Source organism: Coenobita brevimanus, chromosome 23 (genome assembly GCF_032717465.1).
Source record: "Coenobita brevimanus isolate Jiangsu-jjx chromosome 23, ASM3271746v2, whole genome shotgun sequence".
Classification (NCBI taxonomy): domain Eukaryota; kingdom Metazoa; phylum Arthropoda; class Malacostraca; order Decapoda; family Coenobitidae; genus Coenobita; species Coenobita brevimanus.
The window spans coordinates 5237138-5258000 of NC_136976.1; the positions used below are offsets into that span (position 1 = coordinate 5237138).

General features: G+C 41.8%; 1 protein-coding gene across 1 annotated transcript; it reads left to right on the forward strand.

Moving 5' to 3' along the window:
- Window positions 1-530: 530 nt before the first annotated feature.
- Window positions 531-16357, forward strand: LOC145392642 (acid-sensing ion channel 1-like). Its single transcript, XM_080266966.1, has 9 exons — window positions 531-613; window positions 2795-2957; window positions 4454-4541; window positions 4902-4996; window positions 6639-6764; window positions 6969-7084; window positions 7528-7765; window positions 8338-8511; window positions 16145-16357. Exons 1-9 carry the CDS (start codon window positions 531-533, stop codon window positions 16355-16357), a joined length of 1296 nt encoding a protein of 431 aa, XP_080123092.1.
- Window positions 16358-20863: the final 4506 nt, after the last annotated feature.

Consider the following 20863-nt stretch of genomic DNA (forward strand, 5'->3'; position numbering starts at 1 on the left):
ATACTTATTCACACCCGTAGGTAAATATACTGTATGCTCTGGTGATAGCCTACTGATTCACACATGTACGTGGCATATGCATAATTAAACACCCAGTGCTCCTATCCATTAATTCAGTTCTGCTATACATTTCATGCCCATTCTTGCTATACAACACATCGTTTATTCAGTGCTAACTATAATATTCGTTTTTTTTCTGCATTAATTACCGTTGCGATGTACTGTATATACGGGACGGTTGATTTTTTGAAACTGATTCTTATGTAGCAAGGACGGCTTAGTCAGCGTTACTCGGGTCTACGCTGTATTATTATTATTATTATTATTATTATTATTATTATTGTTGTTATTATTATTATTATCGTAACTTTTCATACGTTTTACTTTCAATGACTGCATAGTTTACATTAGTGTCATGAATTATCCAAAATGTCTTCGCTTCTCTTTCACACACACACACACACACACACACACACGAAGCCGCCCTTGGAACATACAAGACCACCTTAATTTTTCACAGGTCAAGTGTGATGGAGAAGAGGGAGGGTGAGGGTGAAGAGCTGAGTGTGGCTGGGGTGAGGAGGGTGTTGCAGCCTGGACAACACTGGTTAAGGTGAGTCAAAGATTTTAGGGTCGTAACTCCTCTTCCTAAGCGATTTATTATCCATTGTATACCTCAAAATCCTCTTTTATATGACTGATGGAAACTATGTCGATATTAAAACTCCCCTCTACCCTTGCCCCTAACTCCCCTCTTCCCCTGCCCCTAACTCCCCTCTTCCCCTGCCCCTAACTCCCCTCTACCCTTGCCCCTAACTCCCCTCTTCCCTTGCCCCTAATTCCCCTCTTCCCTTGCCCCTAACTCCCCTCTACCCATGCCCCTAACTCCCCTCTACCCTTGCCCCTAACTACCCTCTTCCCCTGCCCCTAACTACCCTCTACCCTTGCCCCTAACTACCCTCTACCCTTGCCCCTAACTACCCTCTACCCTTGCCCCTAACTACCCTCTACCCTTGCCCCTAACTACCCTCTTCTCTTGCCCCTAACTACCCTCTACCCTTGCCCCTAAGTACCCTCTACCCTTTTCCCTAACTCCCCTCTTCCCTTGCCCCTAACTCCCTTCTCCCCTTACCCCTAACTACCCTCTTCTCTTGCCCCTAACTACCCTTTCCCTAGCCCCTAATTACCATCTTCCCTTGCCCCTAACTACCATCTTCTCTTGCCCCTAACTCTCCTCTTCCCTTGCCCCTAACTCCCCTCTTCCCTTGCCCCTAACTGAAATACTGCCACACCACCTTACAAAATATAAACATGAGTGCTATATGTGTCTAATGTTTTGATTGTGTGTGTGTGTGTGTGTGTGTGTGTGTGTGTGTGTGTGTGTGTTGGCAGGCGTGTGGTGTGGGGGACAGTGTTGGTATGCAGCGTGTGTGCCACCGCCTACCTCAGCACCGGGCAAGTCCTTCTCTACTTCACCAGACCCACTACAGCCACAGTGTCCATCTCAAGCTCCTCCACCATCCCGCTGCCAGCTGTCACCATCTGTTTAAGGTTTGTGTGATAGTGTGACAGCCATTCATACTTTGCTCAGATACCTAAGATCACAAACACTATCTATCTATTGCCAGACGCCCTAATCCCGTAAGAGGTGGCCACAAACAAATCGCTTCCTTATCGCCTTGTCCTTCGTCAGTTGGCTACCCTCTTTCCAACTCCATTCTCCCTTCTCTCTCTCTCTCTCTCTCTCATATAACTTTCTTCACTCCATACCTTCATCTCGTCCTTGGTCTCCTCCTCTCCACCTTTCACCTCACTCACATACACTGTAGTCAGTTTCTCATCCTTCATCCTCTTCACATAGCCAAACCATCTCAAGGTATTTCTCTTAACACTTTCAAACACACACACACACACACACACACACACACACGCTCGCTGGTGCAGTGGTAACGCTCTCGCTTGCCAACTGGTGGACGGGAGTTCGCGCCTCGCTCAGGTTGCGAAAAGTTTCACTGACGAAGTGGGTGGTTCCTGTCCCCCTTGAGCAAGGGGACGGGTGTGTGCGTGTGTGAAGGTCACAGCCTTGCCCTTAGATCGGAATATATGAGCTCTCAGCTCCCTTCCGGGAGGGTAAAAGCTGACGATCACGACCATCAAGTGATCCTGACCGACCCGGTGAATTACACACACACACACGCACACACTAGATTAAAAACATTTTTTCTGGTTTCTTAAGTTATATTGGTTACGTTACTGTGCGACGAGATAAAATATTAACTTCCACTTCTGTTAATAATTGATGACTAAATGATAAGCTGTATAAATAAATGCAATCTGGAGCCCGCAATAAGAATTCTAGACGATATAATTCAGCTTAGCAATGCTCTTTAATATTTAAGGCGCTACTGAAAGCTAAATCAATACGGCTGAGCTTCAAACAGTGACCTGGAAATAACAAGAGTAAAATAAAAACTTGGAACGAGACTCACAGATATATTTACGAGGGATTCTCTGTCTTAACTTATATACATGTATTTGCTTTTGCAGGAAGGACTAGACAAGGGGAGATTTTGCGTTCCTTACCTTGACGTTCCTGCGGAAAACGGATGTAGCTTGCGATGAGTCTCGTCTCGTAACCATGAATTTTCTTTTTCTTGTAGGAAGATCAGACGTGAAAATACTCGGTACTTTCCTAGTCCTTCGTGCAAAATAAAATCACAGCTCCGACAGAAATAATCGTAAATATACTGAAGAAACCGATCCCTGAGTCGCATTTTGTCCTATCTTACCTCAGGGACAAGTATGATTTCCACAACTTGCTGGAGCTATGGCGGGAAAGTGGACAGAGAAGCAAACTGCCTCGAGACGCCGATTTCCAGTTGGTGAGAGAGAGTAACCTGACGCTGGAGCAGATTTGGCAACATGGAGGATACCGACTCAAAGATCTGGTCAAGAAGGTATGGTACAGGTAACAGCAGCAGGTATGGTAGGCTACATGGAAGAGATGGTACGATGCAGTCAGGGATGAAACAGGAGCGGTCATTGTATTTCTCTCTCTCTCTGAATAGGTAGCAGAAGGAAGACACTACACGGTTTTTATTCTAACCTGGTCAAAAACTGTCTCTCCAATATTAGCGCCGAATTAACACTAGAATATGATGCTGGTCACTGAGAGGTACTATGGAAAGGATGTTGAGTCGTAGGAATAAGCCTAATGAGGACGAAAATATAGGGCCAAGTTAAGATGAAAGAAGCATACCATCAGTCCCGCATCCTCATTTCGAGGGATATGGAGAGAGTTGAGGGCAGTGGAGTCGCCAAGGGATATCAATGCCACCACGTGAAGGTGTCCCTCTTCAGCACCATGAGAGTAAAATATGGCTACAAACTTGGTATCTTGCCACACAGTCATCGCTCTCAGGCAAGAAACATTCCGCCACAAGTACAGAACATAACTAGACAGCATTCAGACGGCGCATATCTCGGCCAATGCCATTAAAAAGAACCCGGATCCGGACCCGTGGAGATATTGTGTGGAATACATAGGATCCGGATCCGCCAAAAAATTTAATCAATTGTTCCTTGGCCCATGGCCCACTCTTCCACAAAATTTTATTGCAATTCATTAAGAACTTCTGCAGATGTTATACATAAGATCCGGATCCGCCCCCAAATTTAATCAACTTTCTTGGCCCACTCTTCCACAAAATTTCACTGAAATTCGTTGAGAACTTTTAGAGGTATCGTCTGAACAGACAGACAAACAGAAGTGAAGACAACCTCCATCTTCGTTGGCGGAGGTAATCACAGTCTAAGCTGTGACTCAACGTTGCTACAGTCCATACACATTTCAGATTTTCAATACCCACCAGGTTTCGGGAATTGTTGGGAATTACACTGTTGTTACGCTAAATTGGCTCAGATTTTTGTCCTTTTGCAGCTTATTTTACGCAGCACAGAGGCAGAAACAGACTATACTACAGCTCTACATAGTACCCACAGCACTTCTTCGTATTTAGCATCCTGTCTTAATGCTAATCTATTGTTTCGACTCAGCATTCAAGATGGAAAGATGGCAGTTGTAGGTCTGGTTAAAGTATAGCTAGTTATGGAACTTGGTGTACCTTCTAGCCCACAGAAAGTATCGGCAATACCATGGCCAACCTTAGTGTGGGGATCCTATTGGGAAGAATGGGGAATGAGACTGACTAAATTAACGTATGAGTGAGGTGAAAAGGGAGACCAAGGATGAAATGGAGGGATGGAACAGAGACATATGGAAGAGGGGTGTGTGAGTTGGGGACAAAGAAGACAAATGGCAGAGGACAAGGCTACGTGGAGGCGATTTGTTTGTGGCCATCCCTTACAGGTTTAAGGCGTCTGACAATAGGTAGATAGACAGATATTACTGGATTGAATGATGGACTAATACCTGTTCTTTGTCACCTCCTAGTGTTACGTTGGACCGGGTGGATTATGTGAAGAGCGCGGTACGTGGAAATCAACCCTGACACGCTACGGCAAATGTTTCACGTTTTCTGGTAAGGCCCCCATCCGCTCTCTAAGGACAGACTTTTCAGTTATATTGATATTAAAGATCTGTTTACTCTCTGCCTCTCCTGTTAATCATTTCAAACTTTCGTGTACTCGTTTGCAAGTCACACTTCTTCACTCCGGATGTATTTTTCAAATTTTCATTTACATTCTTGGTTCTATCAGACAATTTTATTCATCGTTGGAGGGACTACAAACCACAAAGCCAAAAATAGCCTCCATTTACCCTTTCAGTACGAGGAGCCTCCCCTAAGTGCACAAAATCCACCTCTCAGGCATGAATATCCACAATTACAGTAAGCTAAGCGATTCGTATTTATTTGCAAGTAACTTAAGCTTAATTTCAGGAGCCGTTACTTCAAAATCGGGGAAGTTGTTTGGCATCCATTTGCTTCTTGGTTACAGAGGACACCCTTATGGAATACCTTTTGGGGGATATATGGTGAGTGCAGGGTAGGATTCTAAGTTAGTTTAGGGATACTGTACGCCTCTGACTGAGCGATTTATTGTCTGGTATCTATTCACTACTTGGCTACATACGATACCCATATAGAAGACCTTTTTGAGGATATGAGGTGAGTGGAATGAAGAATCAAGGTATACTTTACATTCCTGACATCAGGGTCGAATTCCAAGCTAATTTAGGGATTCTGCAACACCTTTTCCTTAAGTCTATTCTGCACATTACATCCCAGTATCCTCTCGTATGTTAGATGCAAATTAGAAAGCTTTCAGAGTGTACACCTCCTTCATCGCCAATAAAATGTTTGATATACTGTACTACTATAATTCCTCTTTCAACCAGATGAATACTTTTACGGTCTCATAGTCAGTTAATTCTACGGTCTTATTCTGCCGTGTTACACAATCTCAAAAGATGCATATCTCCCCCAGTGCAAATAAAACTTATGATTTATTCCCGCATCTAGGTCTGCATTCACCTAAAAATCTAACCAACAATTCCATGACCCTCTGCCCACAGATCCACCGGATTTCAATGAGATCCGATAACTTTTTGAGATATTTTATACACAAGCAAACAGACAGACAGATTGACACGAGCTAATACATACCCTCCATATATATATATATATATATATATATATATATATATATATATATATATATATATATATATATATTACAAAAGAATCTCATGGTGTGATATAGAAATCGCCATGAAATGCTTCTACAAACTACAAATCCACTTATGAAAACGACCCTCTGATGCCTGCTGCAAGAAAAACTGTGAAGAAGGATGCGTCCACGTGAAGGAGGTATCAATATGGTCGGACGGTGGAGGTGCCCGGTAATACAAATGTCTCTGTCCCCTCTCCATTCACTAAAGAAAGATGGTGGGCTGCGGAATAAGGGCAACTGTAATATACTCGCTTACCTTTTTATTTATCATATTTACTAGCTGATTGGTAATGTGATGCACGTGACGGTGAACTTTTTTTTTTTTTTTTTTTTTTTTATGTGTCCGACTCTGGGCATAGGCTTCACAGCCTGCTTTCAAGGCCCAGCAATCCTCCTACATACCATTCACCTCTACATGTCACCACTTCGGCGCTAACACCCACCGTCCATATTGAATACATGCTAGGGCTGTCTCATACAGGACTGGTGTATTGGTATTAGCGGGGGTATTTTTACGACATGTCGGCGGGTCTTCTGGTACATCAGTAAAGCCTGATTTAATGAAATTCAAATCCTTAAACTGTTCCCTGCCCCAGCCGGGATTTGAACCTGGGTCCGTTGGGACCACACGCCACCTCTCTACCGGTTAGATGGAGTCAGGATTTCGGGGACTTGAATAGTGAGTGTGTGACCCTTTACCTTGGAGAGCTTTCGTTAGTTGTTAGATTTTTCTCGCGCTCTCTAGACCCTACCTCACCCCATCCTCAGGAGGGTAAAGAGGTCTGCATGGATGATGATGATGATGATGGTGGTGGTGGTGGTGACAGTTGTGATGATGGTGGTGGTGGTGGTTGTGGTAATGGTGGTGGTGATGATAGTGGCGGCTGAAGAAAATTATGATACTGATGGTAATGATAATGATATTACTTTCACCTTGTCCACAGGTAGCCGTTCACAACTCTTTACAGCCAGTACCACTCGCAATTGAAGATGGTATCAGCTGCACACAGAAGCTTACAAAGACAAAGCACAAATTGGGATGTCATCGTTTAGTGTCTGTTACTGTCCAGGTGAGAGAGAGAGAGAGAGAGAGAGAGAGAGAGAGAGAGAGAGAGAGAGAGAGAGAGAGAGAGAGAGAGAGAGAGAGAGAGAGAGAGAGAGAGAGAGAGAGACGCATTACAGTAGCTTAGTCTTGGGCTTGTACACCTCATAAAGATGTGTGTGTGTGTGTGTGTGTGTAATGAAAATCAAGCCAATAATAAACTACCTTTCAGACTATCCATCTTTTGAATGGGAAGACGGGACGATGCTCAGATGTAGTTGGCTACAGCACTGGCAGATGTCGCACTAACTGCCTCTATACATACATCCTTAGGCGGTACAAATGCAGGTAAGTCAATATACACTTGCGAGTTTGCTGAAACATGCCACAGAAAGTACCCTAAGATAGTCGGTCATGAATTGAGAATGGTGAAGGAGAGGTTCATGACGGGAGTGTGAATAAGTGAGGTGGTCGGAGAAAAGGGAACAGGGAGATCAAGGATGAAGTATAGTAGAGGGATTTGGTGGAGAGGTATATGAATGAGGGTGAAGTGAACTGGAGAAAGGGCAGCTTGATGGCAGAGGACAGGAAGGCATGGAGATGATGAGCCACTCCGTCCTCGATTATATAGGTGTCTGGCTAAAGATGGATTGACAGACAATTAAAGTAGTTGTTCAAAAGTTTGTTTATAGATATACATTCATGAACCAGTTGTTTCTAATCATCCTCTAACTCTGGTTGAAAGGAAGATAGTAATGATATTCTGATCATCTTCTTACCCTGGCTGAAAGGAAGATAAAAAGGATACTAAATGGGTCTGTCGCTTTCAGACTGCCATACATGGAAGTGAGAGGACGTCTGTGTGATAGTGTAGAAGAGATAGAGGCACTAGAGGCTGCAATGCACAACCTTTTCTTCAAGGGCAATTTCAACTACTCTGCTTGTCACTGTCCACCCGCCTGTGCATCTATAGCATATCATCGCAGTACTGACACCACCTGGAATGTTAACAAGAACTCCATCATTAAGGTGAGATACCATCCATCCATCTATCATCCAATTCTTTATTGCCTAATTAGGAGCACAAGGGCCCAGGGTATGTTACTTGGTCCAGACATTTATGGCAAGAGTTACCAGCTGCCAACCCCTGAGCATCTATACATCAGCAATAAACCTTAACCATCCTTTGGAATTAAACCCTCACAGGCCACACTCAGCTGTGGCACCTTAACTCACTAAACCACTGGGCATCTATCTGCTGGCTATATGTTTACCCCACACTGTAGTGAATGGTTTCCTCGATTGCAGGAAAAAGTTTGGCTTGTCAGTGTAAAGACAACTGAGGGTTGCACTACACTGAGCAAACTGATGGTGGGTGTCTCCACCTACTGCAACACACGATATTAACAAGGTGGAATAGTAACAATATCATCATCATCATCATACCAACCCTTATTCCCACCTTAAATGACTGGGTAAGGTAGAATTTTGAAACAACGCAGGATACTGATAACTGACCATTTACAGGTTTTTGGTGAGGTTTTGACCAACAGCTACCTGGCCATTAGCAGCTTTTGATCAACATTTATATCTCTTTGCAGATTTTCCTGGAGGGAGCTGAAACTGAGGAGGTGTCAGAGAAATATACATATGGCATCCCAGCACTCATCAGTCAAATTGGAGGTTTTATGGGCCTATTAATGGGTGCTTCAAGTCTAAATTTAATCCAAGCCACTGAACTCTTGAGCCATGTCATGGGTCGCTTGTTCAAGAGGGTGTTTGCTTACTGCTTAAGCCTGGATCACACTAGCTGGTTTAATTTCACTTGATGGAACTGGGCCTTCCCACAACCTCAATACCAAGTTTTGATTACATGAAATTTAATGAGCCTTAGCTATGAGGTAAAAGGAGTCTCTTTCGTTACTAGTTAAATCAGTCCTCCAGTCTGCTAGCTACACTTGGCCATCAACTGACCTGAAAGGAGCCAGGGATCCTTATCAGGTTAAGATAAATGTGCTATAGCCTGCTGTCTGCATCCACTTCTCATGGCACATGGGTAGAGATGGCATAATGGCAGGCCATGTCAAGGAGTCATATCTATGTTTACCAAACCTCATCTTATTGTGAGCTTAGGAGTCTTTCTACTGCCTTTTCCTTTATGAATTATTTTGCCTATCATGCCTTGATATTCTCTTTTGTGACACTTTCCTCAGGGCTGTCATACTTTGCAAAAATATCATATAGCATACAAAAGTACTAATGCATTATATGCAGAAATAAACTGATAAGGAAGAAGTACTAGAGAGCCTTTTTAGCAGACAAGAATACAAACCTCACAGCGCCAACAGTAAACAAAAACATATGACTGACAAGTTTACACAATATGCCAGGGGTGGGCAAAGCCAAGTTTGCAAGGCAGATGGTTTTGACTTTTTAAGTGCAGGTCATGTGAATGCATTTGTTTATAATCCTGTTGTCTACCAACGCACAAAGATATGCTGTAATTTGCTGTAATCCCTGAATAGATGGCATCTGAGCTCCCAGATTTTATTACAGCACTGTAGAAGAATGCCTCCATGTGGTGGCACCAATATAACTTGATGGTTCCACTACCCAGTTATATACTTGTCCCTCATCTCCCATTTCCCAAAAGGAGGTTGTTGGACTCCAGAAGGGCAGTTCCTTTCAACCTGTAGGCCACTCTGTTTTCACTCAGGTGAGACTGGGGACATAACAACAACAATGTGCTTTGGATTACTGAGGGATCATTATATTGCTGGCCATGAAATGAGATCACAGTTCACTGCGATTATTGAATAATTTATGTCATGCAATTTCATACTGAATACTACTACCAACTGCCTAGCCCCAGGCTCCTACGCTCCTCATGGGGCAATGTAGGATTGGATGATGGATGGATGGATGGACTAACATCATTCATAAGGGAAGTCTATCAATTCATGGTAATGTAAGTTGGCACGTGATGTACTCAAATAACTGTAATGAAGGCACTGTAATGGAATGCATGTTCCAATATAACTTGTAGTGATATCAAATTACAGATGCTGTGGTCTATGTTATACAATTATTATGGCATCTATCACAACACACTGGAATAACAAGTATACATTATTATAAAAGTCTAGCACAGCCCATGTGAATGTTGTACAATTATTATTATACTGTCCAATGCAAGGGTGGGATTCTTGAACATTTTTGTGATCGATTTGCTGCTGTAACTTATATGTACAGTATATTTCTTCCAGGAATAACTAAACACAAGAGAAGAGTATGCACTCTTGTTTCCTTGTCATTCCTGAAGGTGAAAACATAACCAATAATAATTTTCCTCACATAACTAAGTTTTATTTCTCTCATTACTAATATTTTTTTCTTCAAGAGGAACAAAAGACATTAAAAGATTCTGCATTCACCTAACATTAAAAAAAAAAAAAAAGTTTTTACAGGGTATTAAATCTTAAGTTTGCTTGTGAATCTGGTCCAGCTCCAGTTGGAATGATCATAAAGTAGGCTACAGTATGTCACTATTGGAATGATCATAAAGCAGGCTATGTCAAACAAGTACTCTTCTCTCCGACACTAATGGAATCACTGTAATAAAGGTTTAGTATGTTCCTATGCAGTAAATCCCTGTTATCACATCGTAAAGTATCATTTATAAAGGCTCTACCGTGCTTGCATGCGTCAGCCTTGGTCACTTAATGGTGGTTTTTCATGCTGCTCTATCTCTGGCAACCTCCCTGTTCAGAACCTTATCCCTGAGGTTGCACTCTATGACCTCATCCCAGGTCTTTTTCTCTATGCCTCTTGCAACTCCAACCTTGACATTCACACTTCTTATCTTCCACACCCTATTGTTATCCTCCATCCACTCAACATGCCCAAACCATCTCAATCTACCCTGCCTTATCACAATACCAATACATTCCAGTCCCATTCTTTCTCTCAACTCTTCAATTGCAATCCTAGCCCCCCAGGCCTCGAATGACAGGAGCATGTTTCAAAATATCACAGCTTTTTCTACACAACTGGTATTGTAAATTAGGGAAAATTATGTCAGCTTTACAGGTCCAGAACTGTGGACCTCGGGTTATGGATATGGACATCTTCTCATGATGGCCCCATTATAACCATGCAGCCAGTTCCCTCAACTCCCTCCCTATCCCCCAAAAGAATGATGGTGGACTTTGGGAAAAGGGTCTGCAGTTGACTCTGTTCATGTCCACTTCAACCTGGGGCCACAACAGGAGTAATGGACTTTTACTGGTAATCTTGCTCTAATTCACTGCTGACTCAATTGAAAAAACTTAAAATACGTAGCACAGAATGTGAACTTGACTATACTGTTCATCACTGTACAAATGACCATAATATAAGCATCTGTACACCATATCTATACCATCCATCCATCCACCATCCAATCCTATGTTGCCCAATGAGAAGCATAGGAACTCGCGGCTAGGCAAGTTGGCCCTGACATTTGAGATGAGAGTGATCAGCCTCACTCATCCCTGAGTGGCATTACATAAGCAATAAACCCCAACCACACCTTGAACCTGCACCGGTTCAACCTGATTGGAGCGCCTTAATTACCCAGTGAACCACCAGGTGCCATAATTTGGTTACTGTATATGGTTACCACCCAGCACAGTAAATGGTTTCCTGGTGTACAGGAAACCATTTGGCTCGTCGCTCAGTGTAGAGTTAAAAGGAAAGAGTGAAGGAAAGAAAGACAGAAGAGGGAGTGTAAAGTTACCCATAGGCAGTAGGAAGAGCAAAGAATGAAGGAAAGAAAGACAGAAAAGGAAGTAATGAAGAGAGGAAAAGGAAAACATCCAAAGCAGCTCTACATCGAGTGAGTGGATGGTTAGCGCCTCCACCTAGCACCAAATAATAATAATAATAATAATTTGTGGTAGGTGGGGGCGCTCACCATCCACTCACTCGATGTAGTGCTGCTCTTGGTTGTCTGCCCTTTCATCTCCTTGATCCTTCATTCCTTCCATCCTCTTCTATCTTTCCTTCATTCTTTCCTCGTCCTTCTGCCTACAGGTGACTTTACGCTCCCTCTTCTGTCTTTCTTTCCTTCATTCTTTCCTCTTCCTTCTGCCTATGGGTGACTTTACACTGAGTGACAAGCCAAATGGTTTCCTGTACACCAGGAAACCATTTACTATGCTGAGTTGTAACCATATAACCAAATTTTGGCGGCTGGTGGTTTAGTGGGTAATAACGGTGCTTCAATCGGACTGAGCCGGTGAAGGTTTACATCCAAGGGATGGTTGGGGTTTATTGCTCACGTAATGCCACTCAGGGATGAGTGAGGCTGGTCACTCTCATCTTAAATGCCAGGACCAACTTGCCTTGCTCCGGGCTCCTATGCTCCTCATTGGGCAACATAGGATTAGATGATGATGATGATGATGATAGTAATAATAATAATAATAATAATAATGCATGGGTAATCAATTTATTCTAGCTTTCTCTGCTGGAAAGCTTATAATGTAAACTATTATACACTACTTATAGCTACTGTCCACCACAGTCTGGAATAAAGACAAATTTAAATTCTTTCCTGTTCATCACAATTTAAAGGAGATTATTTGTAGGCAATGCCATACATTCATAGGCTATCCTTGACTACAGGACAATAAATATGTAACCTATTTTACAATTCTCAATGTGTCTAATACAATTTAAATTATTATACCACACACTTCATCAGATCTTTCTTTCCATATAATTCTTGTATTAGCAATGACTAGTGTTAAATCCTATAAAAAGATGAGGTACTTTAAAATCTATTCTTGTTACTATTGCATATTCAACTTGAGAAACACCTCTGGTATTCACAGGGATAATGAAGCCTACAGCTAACAACTCATCTACAATATATCAAAATAAAAATTAAATCTCCTCACCCTGCCCTTGGGTGGGAAAGGAGGTCCAGATGATGATGATGATGATGATGATGATGATGATGATGATAATTAAATCTGAATATTTAAAGTCATTTGGAGGTACCAAGAATTAGTCAGTACAATGACATCTGATTCAAGGCGTTAACTCCTTCACCATGATCTTTTTGTGGATTATTCATGCTGCTAACAGACAATTTTATTCAAATCAGGATAGCTTCCTGGTGCTAAAGAGGACCATGATGTCTGTATCTAACCCTTCCAATTATAAAAATGTCCTGAGGTAAATGAAACTGCAAGGAGTTAGCAAGTTAATATATTACTGCTGTAATGGGAAGAATCATTACATCATGGGTTACTATACAATTCTTATAATAAATGAACATCTGTGGATTTATCTAGGCACACACAACACTATGGGCAGTATTCTTGAGGACAATGGAGGGCTTTTAATATCTCTTCCTTAGTGAGTTACGGTGCCTTCCTTCCTACACTTTAACCTGATAAACTTGGGGGATGCCATACTCAATTTATTTGTGCCAACTCCTGATAATTCTATTCAACTTAGAAGACACTTATCAAAATGGAGGGGTTTGACATAGCCTTAATAAGCCTCTTCAATATATGAGACCTTTCATAAGTTGAGTGAAATCATCTAGTCATAGGAAATTGTTCATACTGATTCGTTATAAAGGCTCAAACATGCTTGCATGTGTCAGTCTTGGTCACCTAATGGCAGTTCTCCATGCTGCTTGATCTTTGGCAGCTTCCCTACTAGTCCCTTATCCCTAAGATCACTCTCCATGACTTCATCCCAGGTTATTTTTGGTCTGCCTCTTGCAACTCTACCCCCGACATTCAAACTACTCACCTTCTGCACTCAACTGTTGTCCTCCATCCTCTCAACATGCCCAAACCATCTCAATCTACCCCTCCTCATCACAACACCATTATGTTCAAGTCCCATCCTTCCTCTCAACTCTTCAATTGCAGTCCTAGTTCCCTCCACACCTCGCATTCAAGGCTGCACTATATAGCCATCTAATTATCATTTCTGTACGTAAGAGTCGATGAAAATCCTCTTCCTTTACTGTTCAGGCCTCTCTACCATACAGAATTGCACTCCTAACACAATCTGAATACAAAGATCCCTGACCATAGCACCCTGAGTCAACGTTCTCGTTTGCATGACTCACAGCTTTTTAAAACTCTTGACTTTGATGACTTATAATTCATCTCATTTTTCCTACCTTTAAATGCTACTCTTCAGCTTTAAAGTGGTTCTTTGATTAAGAGAGGCTAGTTACAGAATTCAGTCAGCCATTCAAAATGACTTGTCTTTCCTCTGTTTAATAAAGTTATCTGGAGGGAATAGCAATAAAGACTATGCCCTCGGGGTGAAGGGGTTAATATGGACACAGTTTGTGGAAATATCACAGATGAGAATATTACTGTGCCACATGCAGAAATAAACTGTTAGGGAACAAGTGGTAAAAAGCTTCTTAAGTTAACAAGAATGGGCTCCCACATGTTGAAACATTAAGGCTTTACAGTGAACTCTCAATTATCCGGCGTAATTCAGCCAACCCCTACGCTGGATATTGCACTGTATCCCCCATTAGATCAACATTCCGCGTCGAGCCAGGTAATGTGTTACTATCTGTCTCAACTCTGTATCCTAAAAACCTTCCCATGAGTAAATGATGAAAATTAAGCATAATATACAATACAGTATAGATACAGTATAGTAATACAGTACTCTACTGTACATAGTGTACTATGTACTCGCCTAGTATCAATGAAGGGTAGAGTTATACACCATACAGTACAGAACAGTGCGCTTAATCCCTTCTGGTCTAGTGCCAGTAATTATGTGTGCAGTATTTCAAAATCACAATAGAGCACTGGTACATGAAGTACTGAAAGATCACAAGCTTTGCAACAACAATAAGCGAGGCATGGGAGGCCACAGAGAAAGTCACAGCACTAAAGTTTTGCCATCACATGTCCACAAAACCAGAGAGCATTAATCATCACTGTATGAGATCATAACAGAGAATGAGAGCGCAATGGTAGGCTTGGTGTGCGGGGTGGGCCATTCCTGCAACACATTCTGGTTGACGCATTGCAAGTCTTTCTTGGGCGCTGGTTGGCTATCACAAGTGAGTCGATTGATACACCTAGGCGCTGGATATTGCACTGAACCGCTGGTTGCTTCTCGTTTTGGTGCAAAATATTGCATAATTTTGCTAGATATTGCTTTAACAGAGCCAAGCAAAAAGCGTCGGATATTGCACTAGGCCGGATATTGCTACGACAGATACTTGAGGGTTTACTGCATTACGGTATTACCTCTTTGAACCCAGACATATTTTACTGGTTCATTTTTGCTACATCCCGATAATTTCATTTAGTACAGTACTCTAGTAATGAAAGGATTAATGAAGGCTGTATTTGACCCCTCCAATTTGACATCTATTCTATGCTGAATAAAATCATCTGATGGTACAGCAATAGGAATAAACTGTATGGGACGTAACCTGGATTCAAAGGGTTATAACTAAGAGTCAAGATGTAGAAAAGTACCCAATTTTTTTATGATACTTTCTGAAGCGTCATGACTGAATATGTTTGACTATTCTGTACCACTGCTGAGTACATTCTGTAGTGTGGGATACAGGATCATCACATTTAATATTTCAAGGTGTGCCAGAAATGACTAGGAAAAGCCAGGTGCTTGCTTATGTCTTTGTGAATTCAAGTTTCAACCCACTAATACAAGGGACGTCTTTTTCCTTAATAATCCTGTTATATCCTGAAGATTATATTCATCTCTGGATAGACTTTTCAAACTGAGGGGTTAGATACAGCCTTATTAAACTCTTTCAATACCTACCGGTATGTGAAGTCTTTCCAAGTTGACTATGATCATCTGACTGCTGGAAGAATAAATCAGAAAGGATGTCACCCAGATTCATGGGTTTAGTAACATTCTTAAATTTCCCTGATTTTTCAGTAAATGGCAATATAACTGGCTACTGTTTATTTAGCTTCAGCACTCTCAGGGTCATTTCTTCTCTAGTATTCAACTCCAGCTCATGACTGATTATTTTCTTCAGCTGAGAGTGAATCATAGCAGCCTGAGAATGTTGATGTTAGGAATGTTAATACTAAATCGTGAGCGAACGGGTGCGAGAGACTTATTAGGACAGCGTATGTGGGTGAAGTGGATGGGGCAAGTGGAAGGGAGAGACAGAGAATGAGATGGAGGGATGGAGTTACGGTGTACACTGGGGGAAGGGCAGTGAATTGGGAACGGACAGAGTGATAAGGATTTGTTCTGTTCACGGCCACCCCTTATGAGATTAAGACATCTGCTATACAGTTGACCCTCAATTTTGCAGACCAATAGGGGGTAAGACCAGTCTACTCCTGCAAAATATATAATTATGTACTTTGACAAAAATAGCACCCACTCACCATGAAAGTTGTGGAGAGGCTGTTTGATGGCTACGAGGTAGCATCTGGGTGTCATTCAGAGTCAGAGGAGCTGAGGTTGTCCCCTGAAGCGGTACAAGGAGCCCTTGTAACACTTGTACCACGTGCACTAGGCTGTGGGTCATCCACATCACTGGAGGAGACTGCACAGGGTGTGAAGAAGCTGTATATTTTTAGCTGCTAGCCACTGTCATACTGCTCTTGGGTGATGACCTCCCTCAACAACCTCAGATTCCCAAAGTGTGAAAGAATCTCATCCATCTTGCTTTGGTCTGGTCCACATATATGATGAAGGCATCCACATGAGTGATAGAGTCAGCTTGCAAATTAGCTCTAACTTCTGAGTCAAACTGAGGTTCACCCTAATTTGTTTTTCAGGTTTGGGAGGCACTGTGACATGATAACTGTTGGACTGGTACTGATGAGCTAGACAAAGTGACTAGCGGTGCACTAATGGCCACCTAGCAGCTGCTTTGTGAAGCAGCATACACTGTTGCCATATCATGTTGGTCTGTAGGAGTAATGGACCTATGGATGACGTCCATTAAATCCGAAATCCATTGTTTCGGGGCCCGCAAAATCAAGGGTCAACTGTAGATAGCCTAGATAAGGATAGAGAGTGAATGGGAGTGTGGCTTATTTAACTGAATAGTATTTCAGAGTATCAAGTTCTTTTTTCTGGCTTTTCACACCCTAATTCACCAAACCTTAGGGTGGGAAAGGAGGTTTGGATGATAATGTTGATGATAAAGATGATAATGATGATGATGATGACAATGATGAAGATGGTATTATCCCTCTCATGGTCAAGACAACTCTAGTCCTGTATTCTATTCCAGCTAATGTTGGAAGACTTTATTCAGCTGAAAGTGAGTCTAAGGAGCTAAAAGTGTCCAACATTTTGCCACACCATCAGACTTGAGGTTTTACCACTTCCAAATGAAAATTTTTACAGTGCCTGGATAAGTTACATTTACGACCAAACTCTCGACCACATTCACTACACTTGAATTTCTTCTCTCCAGAATGAGTCAACGAGTGCCTGGTGAGATCAAATTTCTGGGGAAACATTTTACCACATTCACTGCACTTAAACTTCTTCACTCCACAATGAATTAGCAGCAAGTGCCTGGCTATGTCATTTTTTTTCTTAAACCATTTACCACATTCATTGCATTTAAAGCTCTTAACTCCTGAATGGCTTATTAAATGCCTTGTGAGGTCACTTTTTTTACCGAACAAATTACCACATTCATCACACTTAAATTTCTTCACTCCTGAATGACTTTCCAAGTGTCTGCCAAGATCGCCTTTCCAGCTAAATGCTCTACCACATTCATCGCACTTGAATGTCTTTAATCCAGTATGAATTATGGAGTGGTGGGTGAGGCTGCTTTTTCGACCAAATACTTTACCACATTCACCACACTTGAACTTCTTCACTCCAGAATGAATGAGCATGTGCTGATTAAGGTTGCTTTTCAGACCAAATTGTTTGCCGCATTCATGACAGTCAAATTTCTTCACTCCTGAATGAACTACGGCATGCTGTTTGAAGGTGCTTTTACAAGTGAATAATTTACCACATTCATTACACTCAAACCTCTTCGTTCCTGAATGAACTGCCTTGTGTCGGGAAAGTGAGCTCTTACACATAAATGGCTTACCACACTCTAAACACCTGTACTTGTCAGGTTCAGCTGACGTGGTAACAGTGTCATGAATAGTGTCATTTTCACTGTTAAACACTTCATTATCACTGCTAATCATTTCTTCATTTTCAAAGCTAAACACTTCTTCATCCTCACTGCCAACTGCTTCTTCAGTCACCTCCACCTTCACATCCGATTCTTCCTTAACCACCTCCATTGCAATACTTGAGAGTCTCTTAACTCCTCATAAAGTCACTGTATCTGAGTGAAATACTGACTTCTGTTACTGTTTTTTGACCTATCAGGTGAAGCCAGGATGCTGGGGGCCTGAATGGTGAGTGAATGGAAGTGTGATTCATTCAACTGGACAAACTTTGGTTAATATCTCTTCCAATCAAGTTTTTTTTTTCCTTTTTTTTCCTGGCTCTCTGGGCCCTGCCTCACCCTACCTGGGGTGGGAAAGGAGGTCTGGATGATGATGATGATGATGAATACTACGTTCTGTGTGAGAATTCATCCTCGTACTCCACAATTTACTGTTCAGGGCACTATAAGACATGGCAAACGTTTTCCTATTAAAGAACATTTTCCACTCAGGTGTTTTAAGACTACTCCATGCATACATTCATTAGCTCTGCACATAGCACCAAAAGCAGCACTGAGACAACATAAAAAAAAACACTACAGTACAAGCAGACTGCACTACAAATAAGGGATGTATTTCAAAATAGCTCAGTTTGTTCCATACACCTATAATTCTTTCAACTTAATTTGGCCCAGATTCTTGTCCCCCCCCCCCTGATCAGTGGCAGATAAAGACAGTGCTAGTGCTCTACATTCTTTCCATATTACTTCATTGTGACTAGCATCATATTCTTGTGTTAATCTGTTGTTACAGTTCAGTATTCATGGTGATGAGATGACAGTTTTAGGCCAAGTTAGTGTAAAAAAGTATAATACAGTAAAAAACATACAGAACATGAACATAAGAGTAAAGAATAATGTCACAATAGATGGCTTATAGCAAGGAGTTAATAACAAACAGTATCTGATGTTCTACCTGTATGATGAGCTCTAATGAGGAGTTCAGAAACTATGTTAGACACTAGCACACGGTGTCACCTCATTCTTGCCTACAAAATGTCAAACAACTCTTTACAATCAAGTTTTTGAGAGGATATATACTGGTAACATATGTTCAACTAAGGGTGGAAGCTTATCCAAAGCTCATAAAAATCCACTGTTGTCAAAGGGTCAATTACTGAGGCAGCTCCCTAATATGATGTTTCTGCTTCAGTGATTTCAGTTGTGTACCTGGAACACGAACTGTCATTAAACTAGCATCTCTGTTACTGTGACTACATTGTACAGTTAGTCCTTATTCAAAGTTGTTTAACTTTACCTACATTTCTTAAACTGATTAACACCAAAATATAACACACCTAGTGTTGTTGGATTCGTTGCCTCTTGTAGGATAAACTTAGATACTGTACCATGAAGACATACCATATTCCAGTCTATGGTCCATTCTTATTCCTTTGCCAGGTCCATGATCAGTTGATCACCATAGCTACTGCTTAGGTTTCTGCATCATTTGACTTCAGTTGTAAACCTGAAACAAAAGCTGACATTAGATAAACAACCAGTGGCATAGCCATGGGGTGGTCTGAGGGGTCAGAGCCTACTGCATCCATTGCCTCTCTCTCCATTTAAAAAATTCACATTATTTAATAAAAAACATGAAAGGTTATGCTTTATACAGTATATCATGTTTAACTTTTATCTGAATGGTTTAATAATGTGTATGGTACTGTTTCAATGCATACTGTGCTTGGAACCTTAACAGCAAGCAGCATTGTTAGCACAGCAGTGACATACTTAAAAAACATACTGTGCCCCCAACAACAGAACAACAGGCCTTGGCCCCACCTTGGCCTCCTCATTTGTGGAGATCTGGCTATGTTACTGCCAGAATCACTGTGAGCCTGAGAACATTGTACAATACTTTATGTACAATGAAGCAGAACGGGAACCATAAAAATCAGATTGTCATCATCATCATCATCATTATCATCATCCTTACTATCATTATTCCCTGTTAAGAAACCTATGACAGGAACGTCATGACAGACCTGCCTCCAGGTTACTTGTCCTGACATACCCCTCTCACTCTTTCAAACACTCCTCTCATTCTTCTTTCTCTCTCACTGATATACTGCTCTTTCTTCTTCCATAATACATAAGATCTGCCACTTCCAACATTATCCCTACTCTCACTTTCAGAGACTTTCCTTGGCACACTATCTGCACCTCTTTTATGTCCATACCATTGTAACAGAGTCACAGTTCGCATAACGCATGATTACCTAGTGCGAAACAAGTCATAGCACAGAAGGTGCCACTTGTGTCCAAAAGATGTTACATCGTGAAAAAATAAGTATAACTCAACTGGAGGAAGCTGCCCATTTTTTTACAGCACCTGATTATGCATTGACAATGGACATAATGCACCAGGAGGCACAAATTTATGTTTCAAAGGCATGCTATGCAGTCAATGATTGAGAGAACGCAGCACGAGGCACAAAATTATGGTTGGAAAACACACAATGCAGTAAGTTATAAACAAAGCGTGGACTGCATCAGCTAAAAAATGAGACATCAAACATCACATGCAGGAAGGTGAGTCGATGGGTGATGCAGTTCAGTGCAACTGACGGCATGCAGGCAGTGAGCTGAGCAGGGGGTGGAAGACAGGGAATGAGACAAGTTGAGGTGGAAGAAGGTGAAGGGAAGGGGAGGGAGACAGGCGGGTGTGGGGCAGGGCAGGGAGGGAGACAAGTGCGGTTGAGAGAGAGCAGGGGGAGGAAGGGAAGGAAGACAAACAGGGGTGGGGAAGGGTGGGGGGACAGGGAGAGAGACAAGAACTACTACCCCCCCACCCTGTCTCACTCACTCAATCACTCTCTCATACTCTCATTCATTCATTCTCTTATTCACTCATTCTCAAACTCACTCACTCTTTCATTCATTCACTCATT

What these genes read in the sequence shown, in the direction of transcription:
- LOC145392642 (XM_080266966.1), top strand. Translation starts at nt 531, where the DNA reads ATGGAGAAGAGGGAGGGTGAGGGTGAAGAGCTGAGTGTGGCTGGGGTG. An exon ending in TCAAAGATCTGGTCAAGAAG is followed by an intron (nt 2,958 to 4,453) that starts GTATGGTACAGG and finishes GTCACCTCCTAG; the next exon opens with TGTTACGTTGGACCGGGTGG. An exon ending in CTTAGGCGGTACAAATGCAG is followed by an intron (nt 7,085 to 7,527) that starts GTAAGTCAATAT and finishes CCTGGCTGAAAG; the next exon opens with GAAGATAAAAAGGATACTAA.